The 25,956-nt window shown below is 41.4% G+C and overlaps 1 protein-coding gene across 1 annotated transcript in view; it reads left to right on the top strand.

Annotated features, from left to right (window-relative positions):
• The window catches only part of wdr11 (WD repeat domain 11), a 38,258-nt gene extending 13,657 nt beyond the window's left edge, over positions 1 to 24,601 (top strand). Inside the window, exons 11-29 of the mRNA XM_028423345.1 lie at positions 3,350 to 3,434; positions 5,914 to 6,020; positions 8,400 to 8,475; positions 9,262 to 9,370; positions 10,226 to 10,347; positions 11,402 to 11,549; positions 13,477 to 13,583; positions 13,818 to 13,932; positions 14,954 to 15,125; positions 15,252 to 15,360; positions 16,596 to 16,658; positions 16,999 to 17,064; positions 17,992 to 18,181; positions 19,745 to 19,840; positions 20,619 to 20,784; positions 21,088 to 21,185; positions 21,416 to 21,561; positions 21,949 to 22,028; positions 22,773 to 24,601. Of these exons, the coding sequence (XP_028279146.1) occupies positions 3,350 to 3,434; positions 5,914 to 6,020; positions 8,400 to 8,475; positions 9,262 to 9,370; positions 10,226 to 10,347; positions 11,402 to 11,549; positions 13,477 to 13,583; positions 13,818 to 13,932; positions 14,954 to 15,125; positions 15,252 to 15,360; positions 16,596 to 16,658; positions 16,999 to 17,064; positions 17,992 to 18,181; positions 19,745 to 19,840; positions 20,619 to 20,784; positions 21,088 to 21,185; positions 21,416 to 21,561; positions 21,949 to 22,028; positions 22,773 to 22,975 (2,258 nt within the window). The 3' untranslated portion in view covers positions 22,976 to 24,601. The remainder of the gene's footprint in view (positions 1 to 3,349; positions 3,435 to 5,913; positions 6,021 to 8,399; positions 8,476 to 9,261; positions 9,371 to 10,225; positions 10,348 to 11,401; positions 11,550 to 13,476; positions 13,584 to 13,817; positions 13,933 to 14,953; positions 15,126 to 15,251; positions 15,361 to 16,595; positions 16,659 to 16,998; positions 17,065 to 17,991; positions 18,182 to 19,744; positions 19,841 to 20,618; positions 20,785 to 21,087; positions 21,186 to 21,415; positions 21,562 to 21,948; positions 22,029 to 22,772) is intronic.
• Positions 24,602 to 25,956: the final 1,355 nt, after the last annotated feature.

The raw sequence follows: 25,956 nt of genomic DNA, 5'->3' as shown, positions 1-25,956 counted from the left end.
GGCAGGTTTGATCATGGTGATCAAGTTTTGTTTGAAATCTTCTCGTCTAGATCTTGGTGTGCCTGCCATGCTTTATAAACTGAATACTTTTTCTGGGTTACAATAGCAACTGTGACTTCCTCAGTAATGATGCCAGTGTTGGCAGAGGGACAGATGTTCCGGTAGGTGTCGACATATGTCACCTCTCCTGTTTACCAAGAGCCACAGAATAAACCTGATCAGTAAATCCAGAGTGATCCATGGATGAGTGCTTGGCAGATACAGCTCAGTTTCTTGGACTCTTTCCAGTCTGCATGGGATTTCACCTTATAGGAGTCAAAAGGGAGAATCATTAAGTCTCTGTGCTGGAGCAGGACAAGAATGCTGTATTATTTCCCATAACTCTCATCCTCAGTTTTTATCACAGTTAAACATGCAGCTTTGATTCCTGTCTGTCTTTTTTTTCTATTTACATCCTCGACTTTCCTCTCTATCAGTCTGTCTCCCTCCACAGGGAAGGTTACAGAAGCTGTGCAGCCAACTAGCTATCCAGAGTCACTGCTGTCTGGTCTCCTGTCTAAAAAGCTGTAATCTGTGGGAGACGTGACAGCTCTATTACCGATAGGTGCAAGGCTCACAGCAAACGAACGGTGACAGACTGACATCCATTTTTAATCATCTGACAGTGGAAGGCTTAATTTATTTATCCACGCTTGCCAGACAGCAGCAATTGTGCAATTAGGAAATTAACAGTAATAAATAAATTAATCATTTTTAAATTGTAAGGAATAAACACCCTTATAATTCATATGAAGGCAACCACCTCAAAAGTAGAACAATTATCAGACGGATGGATTTTCATTCTCTGCTCCAGTGGTCTGACAAAAGGGATATCTGTTCGGTTTGCAGTTCACAATCGAATCTATTCAGTGCCTCAGGTTTACAGATACACATTGTCATTTGCTTCCTTGCACTTACTTGTTGAGTTCACTTCAGCTGAGGATAGTCCAATCCTGCATCAACAGCACTTACTATGGAATTCTTCACCACTTACTGCTACTAAATGTACTTTTTGGGGTGTCTCTGTATGTTTCTCCAGTCTGTAGCTCAGTTCACTTACTTTTGAGATCCAGTGACTGTCACTGTCATTGCTCCTCATCACTGTGACCTGATCACTAAACTCTTGGTTTGGCCATAGGATCGCCGTTCTGCTGGATGATGAAATGATTGTAAGTTTGATGCATTTGGCTCAATCTGAGACCACAGAGTGCTTCTGTATAACTCTGCATCGATCCTGTTGCTTCTGTCAACAGTGAAATCATCAATAAAAGGCAGTGTGCCAGTTCCATCGTTGAATTATGCTCCCCCAAGCCAAAACAGTGGCACCATGTTTGACAGACGAGCCACTATGCTATGGCTCGTGTTTTCAGTTTTTCTACGCTTTTCATCACTTTGATAGAGTTCGATGTAAGGTTTAATCAGGCCACAGAATTTTCCTCCAGAATGTTTTTTTTTCTTTAATATTTCATTTCAATCTGCAAACTGGCCTTTTGCACCTTTAAGGCTAACCAGAGGTTTGCACCCTTTAGTTCTGTCATAATGAGAAACCTACTCCCTGGAGATCTTGCTGTACAGACACAAATTTTTCTTCACTAGGGAAGTGATTCTCCGGTCAGCACTTTCTAGTGTGCACCTGCTCTTTTGACTGAAACAGTTGGATTTTGGCAATCCCATTACCTACGTGACTGAGTTGCATCATCTTTTTTCTTGCTTTTTACAGTTACCTGGTTGAAATTGAACAATCCAAATGTAAATTGTTTGTTACGAGATCTAGGGGGTACTGAAGTGTGTTTATCTCCACCTGCCTACTTCCTGGTTTCCTGACTTCCTGCTGTAAACATCTACACTTGCACACTACATGCTATCTATGAGACACACAGGGAACATGAAGGGCGGCACCAGCACACATAAACAGATGCCCTTGCCGCAAAGCCTATCACCACCTCCAGATGTTGTATCAGCATGCGGTCGTCTCACTGATCCCTGCTGCAGACTGTGCAGTGCTTTGTAGAAGGACTGGGCACATCAACCCAGTTCCATCATGCTCTGGATAATTATATCATTAAATGTGCTGCTGCTGCACCAGCCTGAATTCACCACAGAAAAATAAAAAGAAACCCCCTTAAACCTGATAAAGACTATCAAAACATCATGAAATGGATTTTTGATTTGCCTTCACATCTGCTGCTGAGCTCTGCTCCTGAACTGAGTAATGTTTTTAATTGCAGCTTTCTTGCCCAGCTTATATTGTTTTGTGCGTTTGTGCAACTGTTTATTTTTCAGCCAATGGCATTTAATAGAACTGTTACATTACTGTGTTTATTATTTAATGATAAATATGATATGGTCTCTAAATCTAAATGCCTTTTATTGCATTTTTTTGTCATTTCAGTGCACATGCTAATTTTATGATGAATAAATAAACTAATAAATTATATCTTAAGGTAGAGGATGTAAAACCTCTTTAAATCCCCAGAAGATGCAACATTTTCATGATTGCATGACTTGATTGATTGATTGATTGATGACTATTTGCACTGTTTACTTCCATCTTGCACTACTTTGCACACTAGTACCACCTCACCGATCTACGTGGTACCTGTTACACTCTGTTTATCAGGGTCTATGTTTGCCGTTACAACCACCACTCATGTTCTGTTCTGTTCCTTGTGTGTCTGTAATGTCAGGTCAATTTATAGCCTTACTTTTAGATTACATTGTTTACCTATTTGTTTACCTACCTATTTTAGCTTATTTACCTTTTTTTTTTTATCTTAGCTTTATTTTATTTCATGTTAATGTGAATAGTCAAGCAACTTGTATAAAACGTATTTGAAATAAAAATAAGTTGCAATGCTTAGCCCCAGAAAAGTTATACTTGGAGTTATTTTTAACTTTTTATATTTTGGAACCTTTGTTGCAGAGGTAAACACCATAAATAGGTATGTTTTGGTCTGAACATCTCTTTGTCAGACCTTAGAGTTTCTAAAAGTGTCAAATGTCACTGGCAGTGTTTAATCAGCTGGAGTTTGGGAAAAGATGGAGCTGTTCTGCTCTTCCCAGCAGCAAATGAACCAGTACAATGTTCTCAGGCTGTGAGCTGAATGACACTGGGTTTGATGTGCTGCCTCTATGCATACCTACTGCAGTGACAGGGAACACACTGGGGTGTCACACTGACACATCATCTCTCTGATCCTTCTGGAGGCTAGACGCGAGATGCTGCTAAGATAAGCAACTGTGACCTGTTGTGTTATTCGTGTCAGGCTGAAATCTGTCTAACACACTGCTCCGTGTCTTTCCCTCTCAGGCACCAGCAATGGGTCTGTACTGGTCTATAACCTGACCAGTGGTCTTCTCCACAAAGAACTCAGCGTTCACTCTTGCGAAGTAAGGTAAGAACGGTAATACTGGGTCAGACTCCACTGTCGGAACAAATGTATGCATTCAGTGCTATTCAGATGGAATATCGCCAAAAACGACACAGTAGATAAACCCTAGTGGCCAGTCCGTCAGTCAGCTTAAGGCGGATTGATTTTCTGTTTATTGTCTTCAGGCTCATTAGAGTGTGAAGAGGCAATTGGCAATCGCATAATTAGTGCACCATGTCAGCTCCTCTGTGTTAAAAAGAAATAATTCCCTTTCCTGTTTTATGGGGTTTTATCTAAGTATCCTTTCTCATCAGAGGGCCTAAGCTGGTAATTCTGCCTCAGATAATTGAAAATGAGGACCACAAGTGTAAAGAATCCAAAGATAGTGGTTAAAAAGATTTACATTAAAGAAGGTATAGTCTGATATTATACATGCTGACTCACTGAAACACAGGAGGAGTCATTATTGATGTTATTATATAGTACACTTGTGTTTTTGCAAATCAGAGTGTTATCTTGGAGACAAGTCTTTTGATTTCTGGGTGACGCGCCGCTGTCGTTCAGAATAAACTACACATTTTTCATGGTGGAAATCGAGACAGTTTTCGGGCGTCTCATATAATTTTCTCTTAACCTTTAAACACCGCTATATTTCCTGCAGCCTGAGTAAGCTAATTAAGAAGACTGTCAATCACACATCAAACAGACTGCTGAGGCGTAAGAGCAGTATTTATTCCTTCTGTTCATAACCACACATTTCAATGAGGAAACCAGAGCATGCAGAAAAATGATTAGACTAGGATGGCATTTCTTCAATGATGAGACAGTATGACTTATGGATATTTATCATAGTCAGGTACCATGAGCCCATAATTTATCTTATACCGTGTCTATTAAAAAGATTAATTTTAATACCTGTTTCTTTTAAATTGTGTGATCTGTGTGATCACCCCGTGCTCTGCCGTGCTATTAATTATTAAGTATTTGTTTCTTTTGTTGTCCTTGGCGTCAGGTGGCACCTGTGATTGTAAGTGGGACATCTTTGTTCGTCAGAATCGCAAAAAGAATTTTTTCAGAGGTGTTACCATAGAGATGACTAAGAAATCCAAGATGGCAAAACAGAACATTGCAGTGTTCTGTATACTTCACAGGCAAAGTTTAAAAAGCCAGTTCATTTAATTGGTCTTTTTTTTCTTCTCCACTTTTGGATTAATTAGGATTTTCAGATCTTTGTGAGCGGTTACACATTAATCACACTGTGTGAAGGTGTATAGACTATTTATCCTATGTGGGGCGAAACAGGTCAACTGTTGAGGTGTTTTTTTTTACTTAAATCTGGCATTGTTTCAGTGCAGTTGTTTATACATTAAACTTGCTTTCTTGCTCCTCTCCTCTTAACTGTTTGTTAATTGTTCTTTAAGCAAGGTCACACCACTGTTGAGTGTAGTAATATTAGCATAAAACATTAAAAGTATGCAAAGGTCCTTAAGAAGCCCTTAAATATCAGTTTGTACAGTTTACTGCAAAACAGCTTGTTTGATTCATTTGACTCTCTGATCACAGCTCTCAGCAAGAAGACATCCACTCTTTTTTAGCATCAATCAAATTCAAGTGCATCACAAACATGAGCATGGGTACACATGATGACCTGACGTCTTCCCAGAGTCCAGAGTCTGCCCCACTTTCTGATTGCCCCACAACGCAACAGCCAAACGTTAACGAAGAGCAGGCCGTGCTTCATTAGTTAGTATTCTCTAATGAACTGCAAAACTATTTCACCAGGATTAATTAAGCAAAAGATTGAATCAATTAATGCTGTTATGAGATTGATTGGGAGCAAACACCATCCGTTCAGGCAGAGCCATGGTGTCTTTAATGAGAGAAGTTGGTATCCACAAATGCAAAACTCCACCAAACTTTAATGAGCTGTGCAACCAAGAGCACGAGTTATTTGAAAAGCCTAAATTGATGAGTGATGCTTGTTTTCCTCTCTGGTTACTGCCATATAAATTCACTGTACAGCCATGACACTCCACATCCATCTCTTCATCAGCACCGCTGGCACACTTTAGTACACACGCATGGATAGCATCACTGTTGGTGTAACCAGTCCAATAAGTTTAAACGTGTGCTTTCAGAGGTGAGGAGAGTAGAGGTGCTTCATGGAAATGTGCCCGGCAGCCCTTGCCCCAGCATGGCCATGCCAAAGGAAACCAGGCTACTTAGCATCTCATTTACATTTAGCGGGGAAATTGACTAATTAATCATGTGGCTATTTACCATCTCATTACAGTGGAGTGGGTGCTCTCAGCTGGCCTAGCCTCATCCAAAATATTCATATTTCACACTCACTGGCTTGATTTTGGATTTAGTTGAAGTCTTAGCTAAACTTATGTATCCTCGGTAGTAATGGTTGAATATTTGCTGCATGTATTTGATTACAATATTGGATTTATTTGACATAAAATACACATTTCTGTGTTTGTGTTTTCCTCTTCAACAGGGGAATAGAATGGGTGAGTCTCACCAGTTTTCTATCTTTTGCCACTTCTGCTCCCAACAACATGGGCCTTGTTCGAAATGAACTGCAGCATGTCGACCTGCCGACCGGTAAGAGACTCTCTCTCTCACACACACACACACACACACACACACACACACACATACACATTAATGATACCTGAGGGTGTTTTGTTCGTGAGGTTTTTGTTTGGGCTTGTGTAGCCTCAACAACAAAGAAAATATACACTCCAGTCTCTTTCTCACTCAATGACTTTCTCTTTTATCTGCCTTTCTTTGGCTATGTGCTTCTTGAAGAAACTCCTTTCTTTCCCCTTCAGGGGATACTTATACACTCTCCAAATTACAGCCCAAACCATACTGAGTTAAGGTACCGCTGAGGAAAGAGGAAGTCCTGAAAATGAGATTCTATCCTGAGTTCCTGCACGTCTATAGAATTACTGCATCAGCAGAGACCATTGTGTGTTTCTATCTCCTCCAGGGGGTGGAAGTATAAAGTGTTCAATTTTCCATGCCAAGAGAGCCTGATTCCTAAGTACAGAGTATACTTTTGAGTAATAAGTGGTCAAGGATTCAATGGAGATATAAGGGTTTATTGGGATTATTGCATATGCAGTTTTAGATACCAAATAGTGATGGCCACTCTTTACACTGAAAGTGGTTTTGGCTTTGCATGGGCAGCATAAGAAATAGTGTCTGTAATGGTTCGATCACAGAGCCTTTTCTCTGATTCATTAGGACAATGGCAAGGGTAAGTCACTTCTTTAATTAAAACTCTCTCCTAAGCACTATTGTCGTCGGTCCACAGTATTAGCCTAGGTGACAACGACACACTACGCAACACATCGACACCTAATTGTTTATTTCTAACTAGTTCAAGGGACTGTTCTTGAATGGAAATACAGCTTCTGGCATGTCTTATATGCATGCATGTGTGGGCGGTTGGGGTCCTATCATTTTTTAAACACTTTGTTTTGCTGTCTGACCAAGAGTTAGATAGAGAAGATCAATATCAATTTAATCTGTGTGTGTTCAGTATAGAGATACAATAGCACTGGTACGTGTTTAGCCTACCAAGACAAGACAAGGGAAGATGGGGTAACGGCTTGCTAAGACCTGTCAAAGCTTAAAAAAAATTGCTTTCAGCAATTCCCACAATGGCTTATTTACAGGGCCTAACATATACTAAAACAGTATGCGTCAACAAACGATTAATCCTGGCTTTACACTGAGGCGGAGTTAAACTAATTCCTTATAAAGAAATTGTGTTATGTATCTTTTAAATTGCTGCTACACCAGGACATTCTGGACTAGACTCAATAAGACTGCTGACAGATTTGCACAATTTTGTTTCTGCTCCTTGAGGTAAGGTGTATTCATCTAATTTATGCAGGGAAAGTTTGCATATTTTTGCATAAACAAGCCCTCAAATGTAACACCACAAAAGAATTTCGTACCCCACCCATGAGTCTAATCCACTGAGGCAGGCACCTTTATGCTCCTTACAGCTGTAAGACTTTCTGATAAGATTTAAGACTCCAGGATGGAAAATCATCTTCCTCGCTGTTCCTTATTCAATTGTGGCAAACCCTGGCTTCTGCAGCAACGATAGCATCTATAAGAAGGTTTTTGTGCAATAACTGAGGGAATTTTGCTTTGCCTCAAGTACAGTATAAATATTTATTATGTGTACAGGATATAATTTACACATTTTTTTTTACTTCATCACATTAGGTGTTGGCATCTCTGCACCCTGAAGTTGCAATAATTATGCACAGTGAGCAGAAATTATGAAGTTGTGACATTTCCATATTAGTGAGGAAAAGAAAACGTGTGCCTGGATAGTATTTTTAAAAGCACATTTGACTCTTGAGACTGCAGCCTCTGGGCTTGTGATTCCTGAGGAGTGAGATACCATATTTGATGCTCTGTAATGAGGACATGTGACCCCTCCTGCTGTGCATAAGCAGCTGTGGTGAGCAGCACTTTATTAGCCTCTCGTGCGCCACACTTTTCACTTCACCATATGCTTGGCTATTTTATCCTCTCTGGAATGCTTCAATGGCCATCGTCAACACAGCTGTAGAGGTCAGCCCCTCTCCAGACCACCACCATTTAGGCAGGCCGCTCTATCACTTGGACATTTTAAACAGGCCAGCTTCCTCAGTGTCAGCATTTCCATGGGCAGATGTGATACGATACATGTGAAGGGCATTTTCGTTTTATTTGAGGGGCCACCTTGATGCTCTGAAGAATTTTAACTGTCTTGATAGAAAGTAGTGAATGAAAAAAGCATAAAGTGAGGGATGGATGTTTTCTGTCCTGCTCGCGCAAAAGAGATGAAAACAGGACGCACGGGCACTGAAATGAAATTAGATGCATCTGTCTTTGCACAGGTATAAGGAAAGATATCGTCATCTGTCTTCCATCATCACTTGCCATCTCTCTCTCTCTGTCTCTCTTTTCTAGGCAGATGCTTTGCATTCAGAGGAGAGCGAGGAAATGATGAGCCACCCATTGAGATGATTAAAGTGTCTCACCTCAAGTACGTTGCCAGATACAGATACCACCATTTTTTAATGCTTTTACCTGAAGTATGCGCACATAAAAACAGACTGGTTATTTATGCATAGACCATTTATTTACACCTTTGCATCTATGGATATCAAGAACCTTACATTTCTAAATATTTGATTACAGAACTGTTACTGATCCTTGTCAAATTAAACTAAAGTTCAAAACTACGGTTATTATTGTTCCCCAAAGCATTTGTTTATTGTTGTTCTGTGTTTACTTTACCACTTTATCATGATTTAATAGGACCGTATTGTTCAGAAAAATAAAGCATTTGCATTCATTACAAATGAAAAGCCAAAACATAAACAAGGTCATCAGATAGCAGCTGTTTCGCTTTGACTTTTGTATGACATACAATTTTCAAGGGCTTCATATTTTATTAAGCCTTTATGAATAGAGATGGTAGATGGTGCTTTGCCTACATTTGGTGACTTCTGACTCTTCCTTTTTAACTGTTTCTAATGGTAATGAGCGTTTCCACCTCAACAGTGAAAGTAGATTGCCTTGGAGGTGTTCTAATGGACTCAATACAAAAAGCATGGTCATGGAAATATAATGTTTATACAACCTCAGAAAGAAAAAAAATCTGCTAAATTATTTGAAAGCTTTAAAGACAAAATAAACAATTTAGTCTTGTACACAAAAAAATCAGGTGAAGGAAAAGCTGCTGGGAATATATTATAAACTACATCTAGTTTTTATCTACCTGTGGTTTTTATTAGCCACACTGAATGTGGGTGTTTTCCTTCCTCAGGCAGTACCTGGTGGTGGTCTTCAGAGACAAACCCCTGGAGCTATGGGACATCAGGACTGGGACACTACTCCGGGAGATGGCTAAGAACTTCCCCACTGTGACTGCACTGGTACTAACAAATCTGCATAATACACCAATTGTGTGTCAGTCTAATGTCTAATGTATACTGTTGGGACTCAACAAACACCTATAGTGTGTTTACATTTCTATGAGCTCTCCGTATGGTCATATTTAGGGCGTTTACATGGAACCTACATCACCTGTATGCAATTTTAGCAGCTATTTTTACAGGCAAATGTTCAGAAAGATGGACACAAAGAAAGAAATATCTACATGCATGAGTGTCCTGGTGTCTATTGGAATACAGTAAATATTCATGCATTAACATTGCAAACAACATAAACCAGGACTCTGTAAAAATTCAGTCACAACACACTCATTGTTGACACTTCCCTGTGTTAAAAGAGCCTTGAACTTTTTGACCCCTTCCCCTGCTTGTGTTTGTATGGGCCATTTGATTAGATTAGTCTACAAAATTTCCCCCAGCTCAGCAAAGAACAGTGGCTTCATTAGGGAAGAGAAACGCTCATAAAAAAAGAGTTATGCTGGACAAACTTTACAGTGCGGCCGTAAAATCTTCCACAGCGTGAATAAAAACGGCAGTAACCTTAATAATACATAACAGCTTCCCCCAGCCCCATATTGCTGTCTTATTTCCATATTGATTATAGCCTTGAGTCAACCAGGCTGCAACCAAAGTGCTCCAACACTTTGACAAGGAGGCTGGGAAGAAAAGTCTCCCATGTGTCTTTATTTTTATTTATGCGTGTATCTACTGTACATGCAAATCACCGGTGTTTCCTTCTGTCTGCTTCTTACAGTGTGATTGTTTCTTGTTTTGTCAGCAAATGTCTTTGTGTCTGACACTATAACTGCAACCCCTCCTGTGTATGTGTGTAAACAGGAGTGGTCCCCATCCCACAACCTGAAGAGTCTAAAGAAGAAGCAGATGGCAGCGAGGGAGGCGATGGCTCGGCAGACCGTGTCAGATGCTGAGCAGACTAGTGTTGAATCCTCAGTCATCAGGTGACGGTTATAAAGCCTCTTAGTTGTTGGAACCTTTTGTAATGATACAGTTTTTTAGCTGCAGCAAATTATTCCAAATCCAACACAAATGAGTATAGATCGATTTCTGCTTGCAAAAGTCAAGCTACTACACTGGCTGACATAAGTCTTGTCCCCATATGCACATAGTAACTTTCATCTGTTAATTATTTATATTTCTAACCACTTATTGGTTATAATTAATGGTTCATTTTAATGCCAAGAGACTTCACATTAATAACAGGGTGCAAAATGAAACCATCAAAAAGTGCCATGATGTTAGAAGCTTAGTAAACCTATGTTTTTGCAAGGACAAAAGTCTTGTCTCATTTTCATATGACTCAACCAATCACATGTTAGAGCTTCACCTTTGACAAATGATGTAATTAACACATTCTCAGGTGTGTTTAAAAGGACCACTAGAATGCTAGACCTTCATATGAAGAGTTCAAACTGAGCTCCGATAAGATGCCAAAGATTCAACCACAGAACAAATTGCTGATCATCAAGAGCCTGAAGACCAAGTCTGCTGCTGAGGTGGCAGAAATCTTTAATGTGTCTAAACAGCAAGTGAATATGATACAAAAAAGATTTGAAGAAACTGGTGATGTTCATGACAAGCCCAGGTCAGGAAGACCCTGTAAGACAACTGCTTGAGATCACCGCCTGTTGGTTCGACTCTCCAAGCCCAATCCTTTTTTAACTGCAGGAAAGCTAAAAAAAAGACCCGGACACCAGAAAATCACGTATGCACAAGATCATTAAGTCGAATTCTTTCACACAGTGGTCTCCATAGGAGAATTAGTGCTAGGAAACCGGCATGGCAGATGAGACAACAAAAAAAGGCGTGTTGTATTTGCCACGGCCCACAGCTTGCACAGAGGATGGACAGTGGAAAAGTGGCAGAAGATTGAATTTTCTGATGAATCATCAATTGAACTGCAAAATCACAAAGTCTTTCACAGTAGAAAAAGGGAAAAACAACATGACGTGTGCTTATCTGGGAGAATTGTCTGTGTGATTTCACCCCCTACAGCCTCCTCCAGGATGCAGAGAGCAAGTCGGAGACCAGCCAGGCCATCTCAGCCAGGGAGCACTTTGTGTTCACTGACACAGACGGGCAGGTCTACCACATCACTGTGGAGGGCAACACAGTGAAAGATGGAGCACGAATCCCCCCCGATGTGAGTCCAGTGTCTCTGTTTATGTCTCTTTTTAGTTCATGTCTTCCTGTTCTACTTCAAGGTCGTCCACAGTGAGCCTGCCTGCTTCATATCACTCTTGTTCTATTCTTTCAACGTTTCACTTTATACACAAAGATCTGAATCAGTTTTGTATCTTTTCCCTGTATGTCTGCTCTCACGTCTACTTCTAACTTTGTCCTTTTGTGTCTGTAAATGTTTGGATCGATGTTGTCTGTCAAATGTATTGATTTCAGTAGTGCTACTGTGCTTCACCTTTCAATATCACATCCATCACTGTCCACGTCTTATTGTTCTTTCTATGGCATCAGTTCTCTTGCATAAAAAATCTTTTTAGTGCCATGTTGTATTTGTTACATGTACATCATGTCCAAGTTGTCATTTTTTGAGGCACTGCTTTCTGCTTCTAAGCTAGAGTCTGCACACTTTCCTCCTCCATAAAGCAAAAACCCATCAGTCCCTCTATGTCCTGTGCCCTTGAGGTTTGTTTGTAGAGCTTGTGTGGAGGATGATATAGATGTTGGCTCCATAACGTAATGTGTCACATTCCGTAATAAATTGCATGCAATCAAGGTAAAGGTTTTATAGATAACTTCTACAGCTTCGTGCCTTTGCCAGTTTTTTTTTCCTTCTTCTTCTAGAGAACAGACAGCCAGCTGAGTGTGTGTGTGTGTGTTTGATTTTGAGTGTGTCATCAGTGTATCATCATTTTGTCCCAGATAAAGTTTTGCTAGCGTTTTCCTTACAGGTCCAGAGTGTGACACGGGCTCAGGGGAGGAGAAGCAGTTACTGTATTTACGTGTAAACTATATAAACAGTAACATGGTTATTAATCTGCTTTGACAGGCTATTTAAAAGAAGGGGGAGTAGTTACATTGGATTATACAGTATATGCAGGAACACATATCTCCTGGTGTGTGGCTGCAGAAGCTTTAATCTGTTTGCTATTGTTTGAGAAGTCATTTGGAAGACTGTGACTGCAGGGACATTTTTGGACTTATTACCCCATTTAGACTTGTAATTGTGTTGAGCTGAGTCATTCTGTAGTGTAGGTAGCACCTTCTGCTGTTTTATTTGCTTCTGTTTGTAAAAAGAAAACAGCACAACATTTTTCTATTTTGATTCATTTTAGATGACTACATTCATCTCAAGCCATACAAAGTCAAGTCTGTATAGTCGAGACAAATGTAGACAAAAAAAATGCATGCTGTATAATCACCATTTTTCAATCAGCATTAAATGTCAAAGAATGAAGATTTGTTTTAAGATGAGTGTCACATCCAGTTTACTGTGCAGAGGGAAATTCTACAGTTTGGTCTTTTCTGTAGTGCTGTACAGTATAGCACTCACTAACTAGCTCACTCCCTGCACCGCCTCACACCATACAGAGAGCCATTTGAGGTTTACCTGGGGATTTTAAAGCCTTATCTTTGTGACAGCTGCAGATTTATTTCTTAAAGATTTGCATAGCCCAAAGGTTTTACAGTCCTTTCAGGATGATAGAAGGTCTTCGTATCTCTGTCAGGAAACTGACGGAAACTCCTCCTAAAAAGTTTTGTCTCGTCGCACACTGAATGCGAGCTGACACTTTGTCTTGTGGCATTTCCCGGCCTTACTCAGAATCAGACGCTGCACTTGTTTACCATGCAGCTGCCACAGATATTTCAATTTATCGTCCTGTTTTCATTCACGCTCAAACACTAAATGCCAAATAGCAGGATATTTTATAGCACAGGGGAAATGGTGGCCTTTACACTGTCTGGATTGCAGTTTTTAACTACCCAGTGGTTGTCTGCATTAAAGACATAAATACTCGACATATTTAAGTGTCTATGAACAGAGGACTGCTGACACTTGGTACATTGTGTTTCTTCTCTCGGGTCATATATTTCCTTTTCCTGTGTTGCAGGGTAGTATGGGTAGTATCGCCTGCATTGCCTGGAAAGGTGACACCCTGGTGCTTGGAGATGTGGACGGCAATCTCAACTTCTGGGACCTCAAAGCTCGTTTGTCAAGGTAACTGTTAACATCTTCTGTAAGTTTGAGGCTACTTTTAGAAGATTAATTGAGTGTCATGTTTTTTATTATGATTTATTATGAAAAAAACAGCAGATAAATGAAAAATGAAACCATCAGGTGTACATTGTTATTCATATAAAATCATTAATATCTCTAAGAATTGTTTTAAAATTACTAGAAGAGTATGGGGAGAAAAGGAAAAGTCTTGCCCTAAAATATGATTACTTTCAGGGGAATACCGACACATCGTGGTTGGGTGAAGAAGATTCGCTTTGCTCCAGGAAAAGGCAACCAAAAGCTGCTGGTCATGTACACAGACGGAGCGGAGGTCTGGGACACCAAAGAGGTCAGGCTTCACACACCTAGCTGTTAGCAGTCACCTGACGATGCTGTTGATTCAGTGATTATAAATTCCCAGCATGCATCAGCTCGCTGCACAGCAAAAAATTGAATAGAATATAAAGAAGCTGCAGTGGCCTGCAGGGTCATAGCGATGTTTACAGATGGTTCATGGCAGACTGAATGGGTTTGTATAGCAGTGTACTGATGCACTACAATATCAACATATACACACATACATCCACTGTAATTGTTGTTGTGCTTTGTGAGTATATATTATTTGCCTTGAAAGCTTTCTCCAGACATATATAGATTCAGCCAGAGCAGGATGGATGATTCTGGAGCCTGAAGGTGGCATGCAACCTCGCTTTCCCTTTAACTTTGTTTACCGAAGCCATCATCATGCAAAACAAACAAAAACCACCTCACTGTGCACAATTCACACATTTCACCTTTAACTAAACATCATGCTGGTTCCTGCTCCAATTCATTATTTGATCTAATGTCATATACTGCACTGTAAATGATTTGGTGCATTACGAAGCACAGGATGCAGAGAGATGGTCCCATTGCAGCACTGTTGCCTGAATAGAGGAATGCGTTTTGCTGAGGAGAGTCAAGATGAGACATAGTTTTCAGTCCCCAATCGTAAAAGCCAGACAACAGATGGAGCAAACTGCAGAGGGAAACGAGCAACAGCTATAGTGCAGGAGAGACGGGGAGGAGAATGAAGGAGAGATTTCTGAAATGCTTCAGTGCCCTGCTGACAGCTTGGTTACATTGACTTCCATGCAGCAACATAAAAGCCAGAGGAACAGGTTTCCAGAGAATGGAAAGGCTGTTTATCTCTTGGCACTTCTGTATCTTGTTATATTCAATATGAATTACTTTACTCTGATGCTCCATTCTTGCCAAATTTTGTGTTTTGATGCATACCCAGTGGTGACACTGTGGCTCTTTTGCAGAATGATTCTACAGTTTAGAAGGCAACGTTATGTGTTCAGTACTTTCGCTTTCCTGCCTCACAGGTCCAAATGGTCAGCAGCATGAGGTTCGGGCGCAATGTGAACTACCGCATCTTAGACATTGACTGGTGCACATCAGACAAGGTTGTGCTGGCGTCGGACGACGGCTGCATCCGAGTGCTGGAGATGGCCATGAAATCTGCTAGCTACCGCATGGATGAGCAAGACCTGAGCGGTGAGTGGTGAGCTGTGGGGGCAAAGAAAAGCGACACGATGCGGTTTTTGGGTAGAAATTATTAGTGTATTATTACACTTGTCATTATCAGTATTATTAGTGTGTTGTCTCTTATCCTGGGCACAGATCCAGTGTGGTGCCCTTACCTGTTGCTGCCCCGTGCTGCCCTCACTCTCAAGGCTTTCCTTCTGCTGCAACCCTGGTCAGGAACCTTTACCATGGACATCACTCAAGTGTAAGTTGGACCTTTTTGGGCCAGTCTCACTGATCAGTATGAAGGCTGTTTTGGCTATGTGAAGATCTGCTCGTCATCCTTTATTTATTGTAAGATGTGAAACACAGTAAAATAAAAACCAGATGCTGGCACCTATCCCTAAAGCCAGTTGTGTTGTAAGTGAGTAAGCAGAGCTGCACACTGATAGCTGCCTGGAGCTTGAATTATTGATGTCCACATTGTGTGCTCCGGAGACTGAGCATAGCTGTTTCAGGTTAAACTACATTTAAACTTGCACACTTGCTCAACCTGGAAACAGAAACAGATGGGCCATCCTCTGTCAGACAGCCATGATGTAAATAAATAAATGTTAATAAAAAATGATTTTTTTTTAATTCTTTAAAAAAAAATATGTTCTTTGTGATTTTGATGCCAGCAACAAGAGTCAAACATGTTGCGACAGTGGTATGTTAACACTGTGTTGCATCAGCTCTCTTTTTGTGTTTGAGAACTGAACTCCTGTAGTTTTGAAAATGAAATGTTTTCCCAGTATTGTTTGATATTGCATTTTAGCTGCTCAGAATCTCTCATTTTTGGTTTATTAAGCTTCAGAAGCTCCAAAAGCTGTACATATTTGTATGTTTTACGCTTTTTTTATTCAGTTTTTTCTCTCACAACTCTTTTTAAAAACTTGTTGCTGCTACCAATATAAATATATTTTTCAAAAATGCCATTAAAATTCTCATTAATAATCGTAATGTAGTGATTTTCAAATGCTTCACTAAACAGAAAAAATAATCTTATGCTTAAAACTCTTTAATCATTTCACTTTGCTTTTCAGGCTGGTTTTGGTTGGGTGTAGAAACAGACATTAGCTGTGAGAAGGATCAGCAAAAGCTGGTCCTGTCCAGAAATAAATGTAATAAAATATTATGAAAAGCCTCAATGCTTCTACATCTGTCTTAAACTATACCCAATGTAGTTACAAATCCATCCGACTGAGCCTTGAATGTGTCCCGAAGTTCTTTCATTAATCACACAGAACTGCCTTGTCAAAAGTCAAGCAGCTATCTCAGCAGTGTGTGCGGGGGTGCTGCCTGACCTCAGCATAAATTTTAGAATGGACTTTGTCTGACACCACAAATTGACTTCTCTTAAGAGGCAGGCTCTCATATTCCCATTTGATGTCAGGTCAGGAGTTATTTTAGGAAGACGTGATGGGAGCCATTTGACTTACTTTGATTCTTCCGTTTCAGAGACTACAGTGAGAAAGACGAGATAAAAGGCCTGATCCAGGAGCAGCTCAATTCATTGTCAAAGTGAGTTATTACACCCTCGCTCTGTCTTCTACTGACAATTACACACAGTAACTCAAACTACAATACTTAATATTGATGTCATGATGCAGACACCATCAATCTGATGCGATTGTGTGTGTATGTCAGTGTATCTGAGCCAAAGTGTCAGTTTCCGTTGATGTACTTTTGGCTTTCAGTCCCAGGGTCCCTCGTGTTTAGACAGCAGGCCCAAAGAGCTTGTAGTCTGTGGGCTGACAGATAAGAAGATTCTCCAGTAGCATCCACATTGGCCCCGCTGTGTTGGAGAAGTGTAATTGGCCCTGGCTCTGTTCTGATTGTCTGTCTCTGATTGGCTCCCCAGTGACATGAAGAGTGTGCTGCAGGACCCAGAGCTCAGTCTTCTGCAGCGCTGCCTCCTGGTCTCACGGTGAGCCATTGCCCTGTTTACAGTTGTACAGTTTCTACCGTGTTAGTGTGAAGCATTGCTGGTGCACTAGCTTGACCTATTGTTAACATTTTACTTAGTCAAAGGCTCACGAATGCAACAAGTTTAATAAATGTTAGGAAAAAAAAGAGAAACACCTTCTCTATCCAACTCCCAAGTTCACTGACTTTAATTTAATCTCATTAAAATGCAATATGCAACATAAAATAAAATGCATAACTCTGTGGAACATCAATATTAAATATCATACCTTGATGAATTTGAATTATTTACCACTTGGGAAAGATGGTGTAATATTTTGAGGCAAATTACCTGGCAAACTAACGGTGTGTTTTTGATATAACTGTACGGTGATTCTGCAGTTCCACAAAAAGAGCCTGACATGAGAGCTGGTGTCAGCATCTCTGATCTCGTCTCTGCTTCAGTTCTCATTTCCCTCGAGCATCTGACACATCTAGTGCAGCCGGTCTAAGCAAAAATGCAATATCTTCCCAACCAGTTTGCATCTTATATTAAAGCCATGTTTTACCTGAGAAGTCCAAAAGCTCTTTTTTTGTGTGTCGCAGACATGCACTCTCAAAGAGCTTATGGGTTAAGCCTCTTCATCTGGCTGTCCGAGTTTCCATGCAGTTGTTAATGTCGTAAGGTAACCTAGCAACAGCTGTGTGCCTGTTTGGATATGTTAAAGGAGGCTGAGGGAAGTAAACGATGAAAGAAACGGTAGGAGGAGGGCGGGGGTTCAGTGAAGGAGTGAGGCGTAGGCTGGAAGACACAGGAAATGTGGTCGTTAGCGAGCTGACTATGAGGAAAACCGAGAGCCATGTTGCTTCAGACTGCAGAATCTGACTCCTCTGGAGACAACATTACCTGCTCTGAACCCAGCTAATGCATTGTTGTGCTAAACTGTAGGTTGTTTGGAGATGAGTCAGACCTTCTCTTCTGGACCGTGGCCTCCCACTACATCCAGTTATTCGCACAGGCTCGTCAACTAAGTCTGTCCACTGCAGAGGGTCAGGCCCCAAGTGAAGGAACCCAGCCGACACCTCAGAACCACCTGGATATCTGCCATGACGTCCTGTGTGAGAGCTCCTACTTCCAGGTCAGTCAGAGGGGACGCTGTTTGCTGTCTTACTCACCACACACTACCAGCCTGCCCCCTGTCTTCCACAGTGGATCAGCACATTGTGAATCTCCTGCTGGAGACACTGCACATGTTTTAAACCTTTGAGGTCAAACCCATCTCTCACTTGATCCTCACTACATTTAATTCCCCCAGAACTTCCTTTGGTTCTAGTCCACACTCGGGTGCGCTCATTTATAAGAACCGATTCCCTCTTTTCCTTTGTGTCGTGTTTTTGCTCACATCAGTGCTTCTTGCCAACGGCGTTGCTGAACCAAGGATCTAATAAACAATAGCGTCTTCTATTTTAATTATCAGACCAGTTTGTTCAGAAAAACTTTTTTTTTTATAGGATTCTTATTGATCGGTCTTCTTCTGTTGTGTCTGCCTGCATTACTTGTCTGCATTGCAGCCGCACAGTATGTTGAACAACAACGTCCACCTTTTTGTTTTCTTAGGTTCCATAAGTTTCTTTATTTTATGTTGTGGTAGTGATGCGTCACGCATTGTTTTATGTTTCCAGTCTAAAGCTTCCAGGCTTGGATAGTTTTGACAAAAGTGTGGGAGGTAATTAAAAAGTTGGCCCACTGTGCAAGTGAAGACAAGTGGTTTCTGTTTTTCCCCTTTTTTTGCATCAGTACACTCAAGCAGAGAAAAGAAAGGAACATGTACCTTGTTTGATCAAACATGATTAGCCACTTAAAAAGAACATCAAGGAGCTTTTAGCTAGCATCGGGGTATTAACAGGAGAATGTAAATGGCCTGTTTGATTTTAGTCAGCAGTGGTCCAATTAAAAAGTTCTTGATGTGTTTTTTTTCACTGTTTTAAAGATGGATGGTGTACCAATCTGTTTTTGTAAAAGATTTCTGCTGCCTCTTAATGAGGGGCCACGCCATCATCACCAAGTCAGACTGTCTGCAGCAACATTTGACTCCCGTTGTCATAAAACAGTCTGACTGTAACTACTAATATCCAAGTCTCCAGTACAGAGCACAGCTCTGAAGTTACTAACCTCATTCTGGTATCTCTGCAAGGATTTATGCCTACGGCTGTGACTCACAGAAGAATTCATCATAATAATGTGTGGGGAAGAAAAGATATAGATACAAACGTCTGCACACACACAGCCAGTGTAACCAGTGCTGTACTCTGCTCTTAACTTTCTCTTTCTGTAGTCCTATTGTTTTCTTTTGGAGCATCTTTGGTTACTTTTATGTTCCATGCTTATCATCTGCATACTAAAAAACATCTGTTCACCCATTCATTGAAAATGTAATGAAATAATGAACAATAATGGAAGTATAGGAAGCAGCGTTATCAGAGAAACTCCTGAATATTTTAAAGACTTTATAATTACACTTTCCATCTCTGGACTCTGCATGTCTATAATTGTCTTCCCATCCCTCCTTTTGGTCATCATTAATAGTCTGTGTCTCTGGTGTTTAATCTGCCAGCTCGTTTTCTCTCCATCTTCCTCCCACACACAATATCTATAAAAAAACAAACAAAACAAAAACGAACCACCCTGTTCTGCTCCACAGAAATTCCAGCTGGATCGGGTTCACCTGCAGGAGGTGAAGCGCTCCAGCTATGAGCACACTAAGAAATGTGCTGATCAGCTCCTCCTGCTGGGTCAGGTTAGTACTGCACTACCTCGTTGGGTCATGTTTAGAGAATGGAGCTTTGATTTTAGATGTCACATTGACTGGTTACTAATTATGTGGGTGCTACATAGCTACGTAGCTTTGTGGCTACCTGATGTAGCTTAGTTAATGTTAAACAAGTAAAAACTGCAGCCATTTTTTGTGTCAATTCATAGGGAACTCTACATTGTATTTTCAAAACAATGAATTCAGGAGAATTTAACCTGTTCATAGCATCAAGTCAGGGATGAGGCTGAAGACTGGACACCAGCAAGTCTCTGTAGCCTCCATTTTTCTCATCTGTCCCTTCCAGCCAGAGAGGCTGCACACATGGGTATCGGAATGTAATCATTTATTGAGTTTTTTAGCTGTGCACACATAAATACTGTCCTTATAACTAGGTCACATAAGTACTCAGGATGAAGAGTTCTACTTCTGTCTTCATCGCCATCTCAGGCTGCAGCAACCGGCACCTCCCTCCCCTCTCAGTGTCTCCACTCCTTCCCCCTAATCGCAGGCTGCAATCAGCAGGCTGTGTGCTGGAGGTGCAGTCATCCAACAGGCAGACGGCCTGAGGCCAGCCTGTGCTGACCCCAGCATGAGCTCCAGCTTTCATCTACACCAGATAAAAAGCTTGATAATCAACATAATGTCCCCTCGCAATTTTGTGTCGTTCAGCTCACACACAGTAGTTATGTGGTGGAGCCGTTAAGGCGTTGCTTTGTCTGCTGCTTCAGCCATTATGTTCTGGTTACGTTGTTCTTGCTCTCAGACGGACAGGGCGGTGCAGTTACTGTTGGAGACGAGCGCAGACAACTCCAGCTATTACTGTGATTCACTCAAAGCCTGCCTGGTGACCACCATCACCTCCTCGGGACCCTCACAGTCTACAATCAAACTGGTGGCCACCAACATGATTGCTAATGGAAAGCTAGCAGGTAGTGGGACTTTATTTTAATGAGAACACTGTGGATTTTTGCAGCATCGAAAATGCCTTAAAATGTCTTTAAATAATTGATCATTACATTTTTCTGCTGAAAAGGCAGTGCTGCATTATTACCAACACAGAGTTTAAAAAATTCTACACTTCTTTCATTTTTACATAAAGAAACTGGGTCTAGTGCCAGCATTTTATAAAGAAATCATCTCGCTGCTGTGAGGCAGAGTCGACAACCTTGGGCACTGATAGACCATCTTTTCTCCCACGTCTGTATAACTTGTCTTGTTTGGCTATTTGTCAGAGGGAGTACAGCTGCTGTGTCTGATTGACAAGGCAGCGGATGCTTGCCGCTACTTGCAGACCTACGGGGAGTGGAACCGAGCCGCATGGCTGGCTAAGGTAACTCAGCATGACGGCATCCGTCAACCGGAAACAGCCGACATTGTGTAATCTTTGGATAGTATGTGACTCCTTTGGCATGAGACTGGTGGTCGGGTGAATGTGAAGAGTGTAAGAAGGACATTTGTGACATTTAATGTAGTCTTTGATATTTTATTTAACATTTGTAAGCCTGCCTGTACTGTAGTCTTACTCTGTGCGTCTCAATGTGTTATTGTGTGTTCTTCCAGGTGCGCCTGAACCCGGCAGAGAGCTCAGATGTCCTGAAGCGCTGGGCCGAGCACCTGTGTTCCCCGCAGGTCAACCAGAAATCTAAAGCCATCCTGGTGCTGCTGTCCCTGGGCTGCTTTTACAAAGTGGGAGAGATGCTCCACAGGTAAAAAGCAAATGAGTAGTGGCCCTGAAACTTTATCCAGTTGACAGACTTTCAGACTCAGAATTGGGATTCTTTTTATATGATTTTAGTGCATTTGACTTCTCTCTGTTCTTTCTGAGTACATTGAAGGACACGTCGAACTATAAGGATGGAGGTGACCATGTATCTTGTACCTCAGCATTGATCTGCTGGCCCTGCTCCCTGACAGCTCATGTTCTCAGAAGCAGCGAAAAGCTCTCACAGGGAATTAAAGAGGCATCAGGGGGACAGGGTTGATGTATGCTTTAGGATAACAGACATCAAGGCAGGGACGATGCTGCTTTCTGACAATAGCTCTCACCTCCTCCTGCCCGTGTCTTTCTTTTCCTTCTCCCGTCTCCTGGGCAGTATGAGGCACTTTGATCGCACCGCCCTCTTCATTGAAGCCTGTCTGAAGTATGGGGTGATGGAGGCCAATGACTCGTCCAATATCCTTTCTGAAAACCCATTACTGTACTCTAAAGGCCATTTATAACCAGAGTTAGCTCCTCTGCAAATTCTGTCCATCTCTGTCACAGACAGGAACCTGAGAGATGAGCACTTTTTCACAAGAAAGGTCAATTTCAATTCAACATGTCTCCAGAAGTGACAAAGAACTCAGAATACTTGAAATCAATTTTTAAAAATCTCACTTTAGATATGTAGAGAATTGAGTGAATGTTTCCCTCAGCAACTTTAAACCAAATGAACGTGTAATTCCACTGAACATGGAGATTATTATTAGATATACTTTACCATATCGGCCACATTTCAAATGAAAATAGTAGAAAGTGTGTGTAATGTGCTGACAAACGTCAATAGAAAAAAAGAAAGAATAATCTTGAGTTCCACCTCAAATCAATATTCCATCTAGAAAAGCGTAATTATTGTGTAAACACTGGGACATTCCATTTGGCTTGTTCATCGGTCTGAACTAGCCACAAAGTAGGTTATGATTTATGAGGGCCGGGCCGGGCCGGGCTCTGTTGCAGGGGTGGATATTGTTGGAGGGAGTGACAGAAATATCAAACAGTATTTCTCTGTTTTTGTGAGTTTGTGAGCGCACTGCTGTTCATTCAATCCTTGGTGCACAGTAGCTTTAGGGCAGGTGTCTAATATACATCAGTAAAACTATTTTACTATTTTACAAGCAACAAGCTATCAGCACTGTTCTCCTTGACCCACGTTTGCACATAAACTCATCGAAGCTTCGTTCTTGGAGTACGCACGGCTTCTCCGCTCGCTGGGCCTGCGTGAGGGCGCCGCGCTGTGGGCGTCGCGTGCAGGCACGGCCGGGGAGCAGCTGATGGAGGAACTATTCCAAGGAGAGGGAGGCATCCCTGAGTCTCTCATAGGTGAGGATGAAGTCGAGGTGGGCCAGGAGAGCACGGAGTGACCCGGAGGATGATAGAGTTCTGAAGAGAATGTAAAAAAAAAAACAACAAGGCTCAACCATTCAGTCAAATTAACATCATCTTCAACATCTCTGCATCAGGAGAAGAGAGGAGATATGTTTTGAAGTTGTGCGTCTATCACTGGAGACTGTCCGTGTTTGTGGCTATAAGTTTGTTAATGTTAGGGTTGACCAGTGTGTGTTTGTGTTCATGCAGTGCGTGTATGCATGTAACAACCCCCCAAAAGAGACACACTTCCTCTACAAGTGAAATAATGCATCCTGGTGTCAGTCTGTGTCGGTGGAATAGTTGTTATGGTGTTTTTTTTAGGCCTTATTTTGTGTGCCTGTAGTCATCATTTTAAAGTACTGTAGCTCTACTGGTTTAATTTGCCTTTATGTTGCTCAGAGGAAGTTTACCCTCAAAGACCCCGTACTCCATGACTCAATTCCAAAATTAGTGTTGCACTTATAATTTAACCAAAAAGATATGAATCATTTCAATGAGGTCTTGTTGTCTGAGACATTCTGTTATGTTCCTCTGCACAGATACATTTTATCCACAGCAGGTGCTGCTTTATGAGTGAATGACCAAAGGCTGCTACTGCTTAAGCTTTTGCAGCTGAAATTGTCAGATGGTGATACAATTATGTCGGACCACCCTATACTTATTAAACACTTATCCTCCTTCACTCCACTTACTACTGTTAATCCATTCCATTATTGCAAAATAGACTTTTTGAATTTTCTATTTTTATGAAGATATGAGACGACTGTGTGTTATAATGTGTATGGTGTTTGAAGCTGTTCTCTAGTGTGTTTGTTATAAGAAAAGTTGTCAACAATGTGTTTTAACTCATCTCTAATCAGACCTCTGAACAATTCACTCACACACAAACAAATCTCTGCTGCTTCCACTGTTGCTCATCACAATCACAAACTCAACAGCCACCTCTCTCTCTTTCTCTCTCTCTCTCTCACTGCTTTTTCTAAATGTCTCCTGATCCCAATCACCTACACAACAATTCAAACATTCAAAGACTTTAGTGACTTTGTGTTTAATTGCTTTGCAGAGTGTTGAGTTGTCCTTAAATGAGACCGTACCTCCTCCACACACGGGGACCCTTATAGTGTGTTATTGTGTTTCATAAGCACGTCAGTGGTGTTTCTCCTCTGTGTTACAGTTAACCCCGGGCAGTGTCACTATGGCAACCCAGACCTATTTTAGGGGGGGGACTAGATCCATTTCACATAGTCCCACTGACATAATGTGGGTTCTCACACAGCCCAGCATGTGTATCCTCCTCCAATCAAGTCAGTATTGTGGAAGCAACATGTACTGAGCTGCCTCGCTATGATTAGGCTCTAGTTTGATTAACTTGCTGCTTTTTCTCTACACTCTGGTGAGCATCACAAAATAATGCTGTTCAGAATCCTGGCATGTGGTCAAAAGACGGGACATGCGTTCAACAGTATGTTTTGTAAGAAGATAAATCATTGTAATGGTGTCGAAATGTAGATTTTTTCTTTCATAGTTCACACACTGATTCTAATGCTTTAAGCTATGTAATATTAAAAGAGATAAAATATATGTATATATGGATGGCAATACAATCAATATTATCTGTAGCTTGTTTTTGTGTTTTTTTTCCCCTGACAATGTTGACACAAGGGGGCGCTCTTGTCCCTCTAAGGACTGTGACGGTTTGCTGTGTAAAGGCAGGCCCTTTCTGTTATCTCAAGTCTAATTATCCTCTTTTAATTTCAATGCAGGTAGATTGAATTTGAATGCCCATTCATTTATCAAACTGTCTTAAAAGGGAATTAGTTCCTTCGTGAGCCACTTCCGCAATTAATTACTTCTTTTCTGCTCAGAACGATGGCCAACAGCTGGCTTCAGCTCGCTGCCCAGGTCTAACCGTTTTCACTCTTTTCTTCGCCTCAGATTTATTCATTGACGTGTATTCTGTTTCTTCTCTCCCTCCTGCACAAAGCCCAACACACACACACTCACACACACACAATAACGAGAAGAAAAACAGCCTGAAACAGAAGGCCACACAAATGACTCGGTGGTGTTCCTTTAATGGCTTAATGAATAACTGCCGGAGAGCTGATCCAGCCGTTGCAGCCAGGTCATCAGTATGCAGGGCCTTACTGCAGGTTTTCTGTTCTGTCCCGCTGCTTATACATGGGCTACCACCCAGCCAGCTAGCCAAAATGTCTCTGATAACAACTCCCAACCGGCTTCCCTCGCTTTCCACTTTCTTTCTCCTCCTTATATGTTTTTTATTTTTCTTTATTCCCCCTTTTTTCTAAAAAGAAACCTGGCAGACGCCATGCCAACTCCTGTTCTTGCTGCACCCAACCTCCACTAATTTCCTGGAAGGCTTGTTTCCATCTGCTGCTCGGCTTTCCCCCCTCCTCTGAAATGAGATTCAAAGCAATGTCAGAAACAGAAGATAAAGTGTTTTTGGATCCAAAGCTGTGAGGAGCACTTAGTGTTCATTTAACAGATGGAAATCACTGGTTTCATGCACATACAGCGAGAACCAACAAATCATGTTGTATATGGTAGTCATGCTGTTACACACCCGCAGTCATCTGTGGAAGCAGGCCTCTGTGTGCAGCCGGCAGAGCCAACGTCGTACAGTCAGTGTGGTGTGTAGACAGTGAAGTGCAGCAGGTCATCCAGTTCCCATGAGCGTGTTCTGCCCCTCTGCTGCTGACAGATCGCTTTATCCAGGAGAGGCAGGTCCCAGCCTGCTCACTGCTGCACACCCGCCCGCTTTGAGTTTGTGAGAGGTGTTTTGCAGCTTGTTTCCCCCCGCTCCTCTCACTGAGGGTTGCCATCGAGTTCATCGCTCATTCATTTATTTATCCCGCCTTCCGTTGTTTTCTCAACATCATCCCTTGACATTTCAGAGCATTCTTTATGCAGCTCACACTCCAGGTAGTGGAATATTTGGGTGGCTGACTAGCTG

The sequence above is a fragment of the Parambassis ranga genome, chromosome 15, assembly GCF_900634625.1.
Source record: "Parambassis ranga chromosome 15, fParRan2.1, whole genome shotgun sequence".
Lineage (NCBI taxonomy): Eukaryota > Metazoa > Chordata > Actinopteri > Ambassidae > Parambassis > Parambassis ranga.
This window is presented reverse-complemented; position numbering and strand designations above follow the sequence as displayed.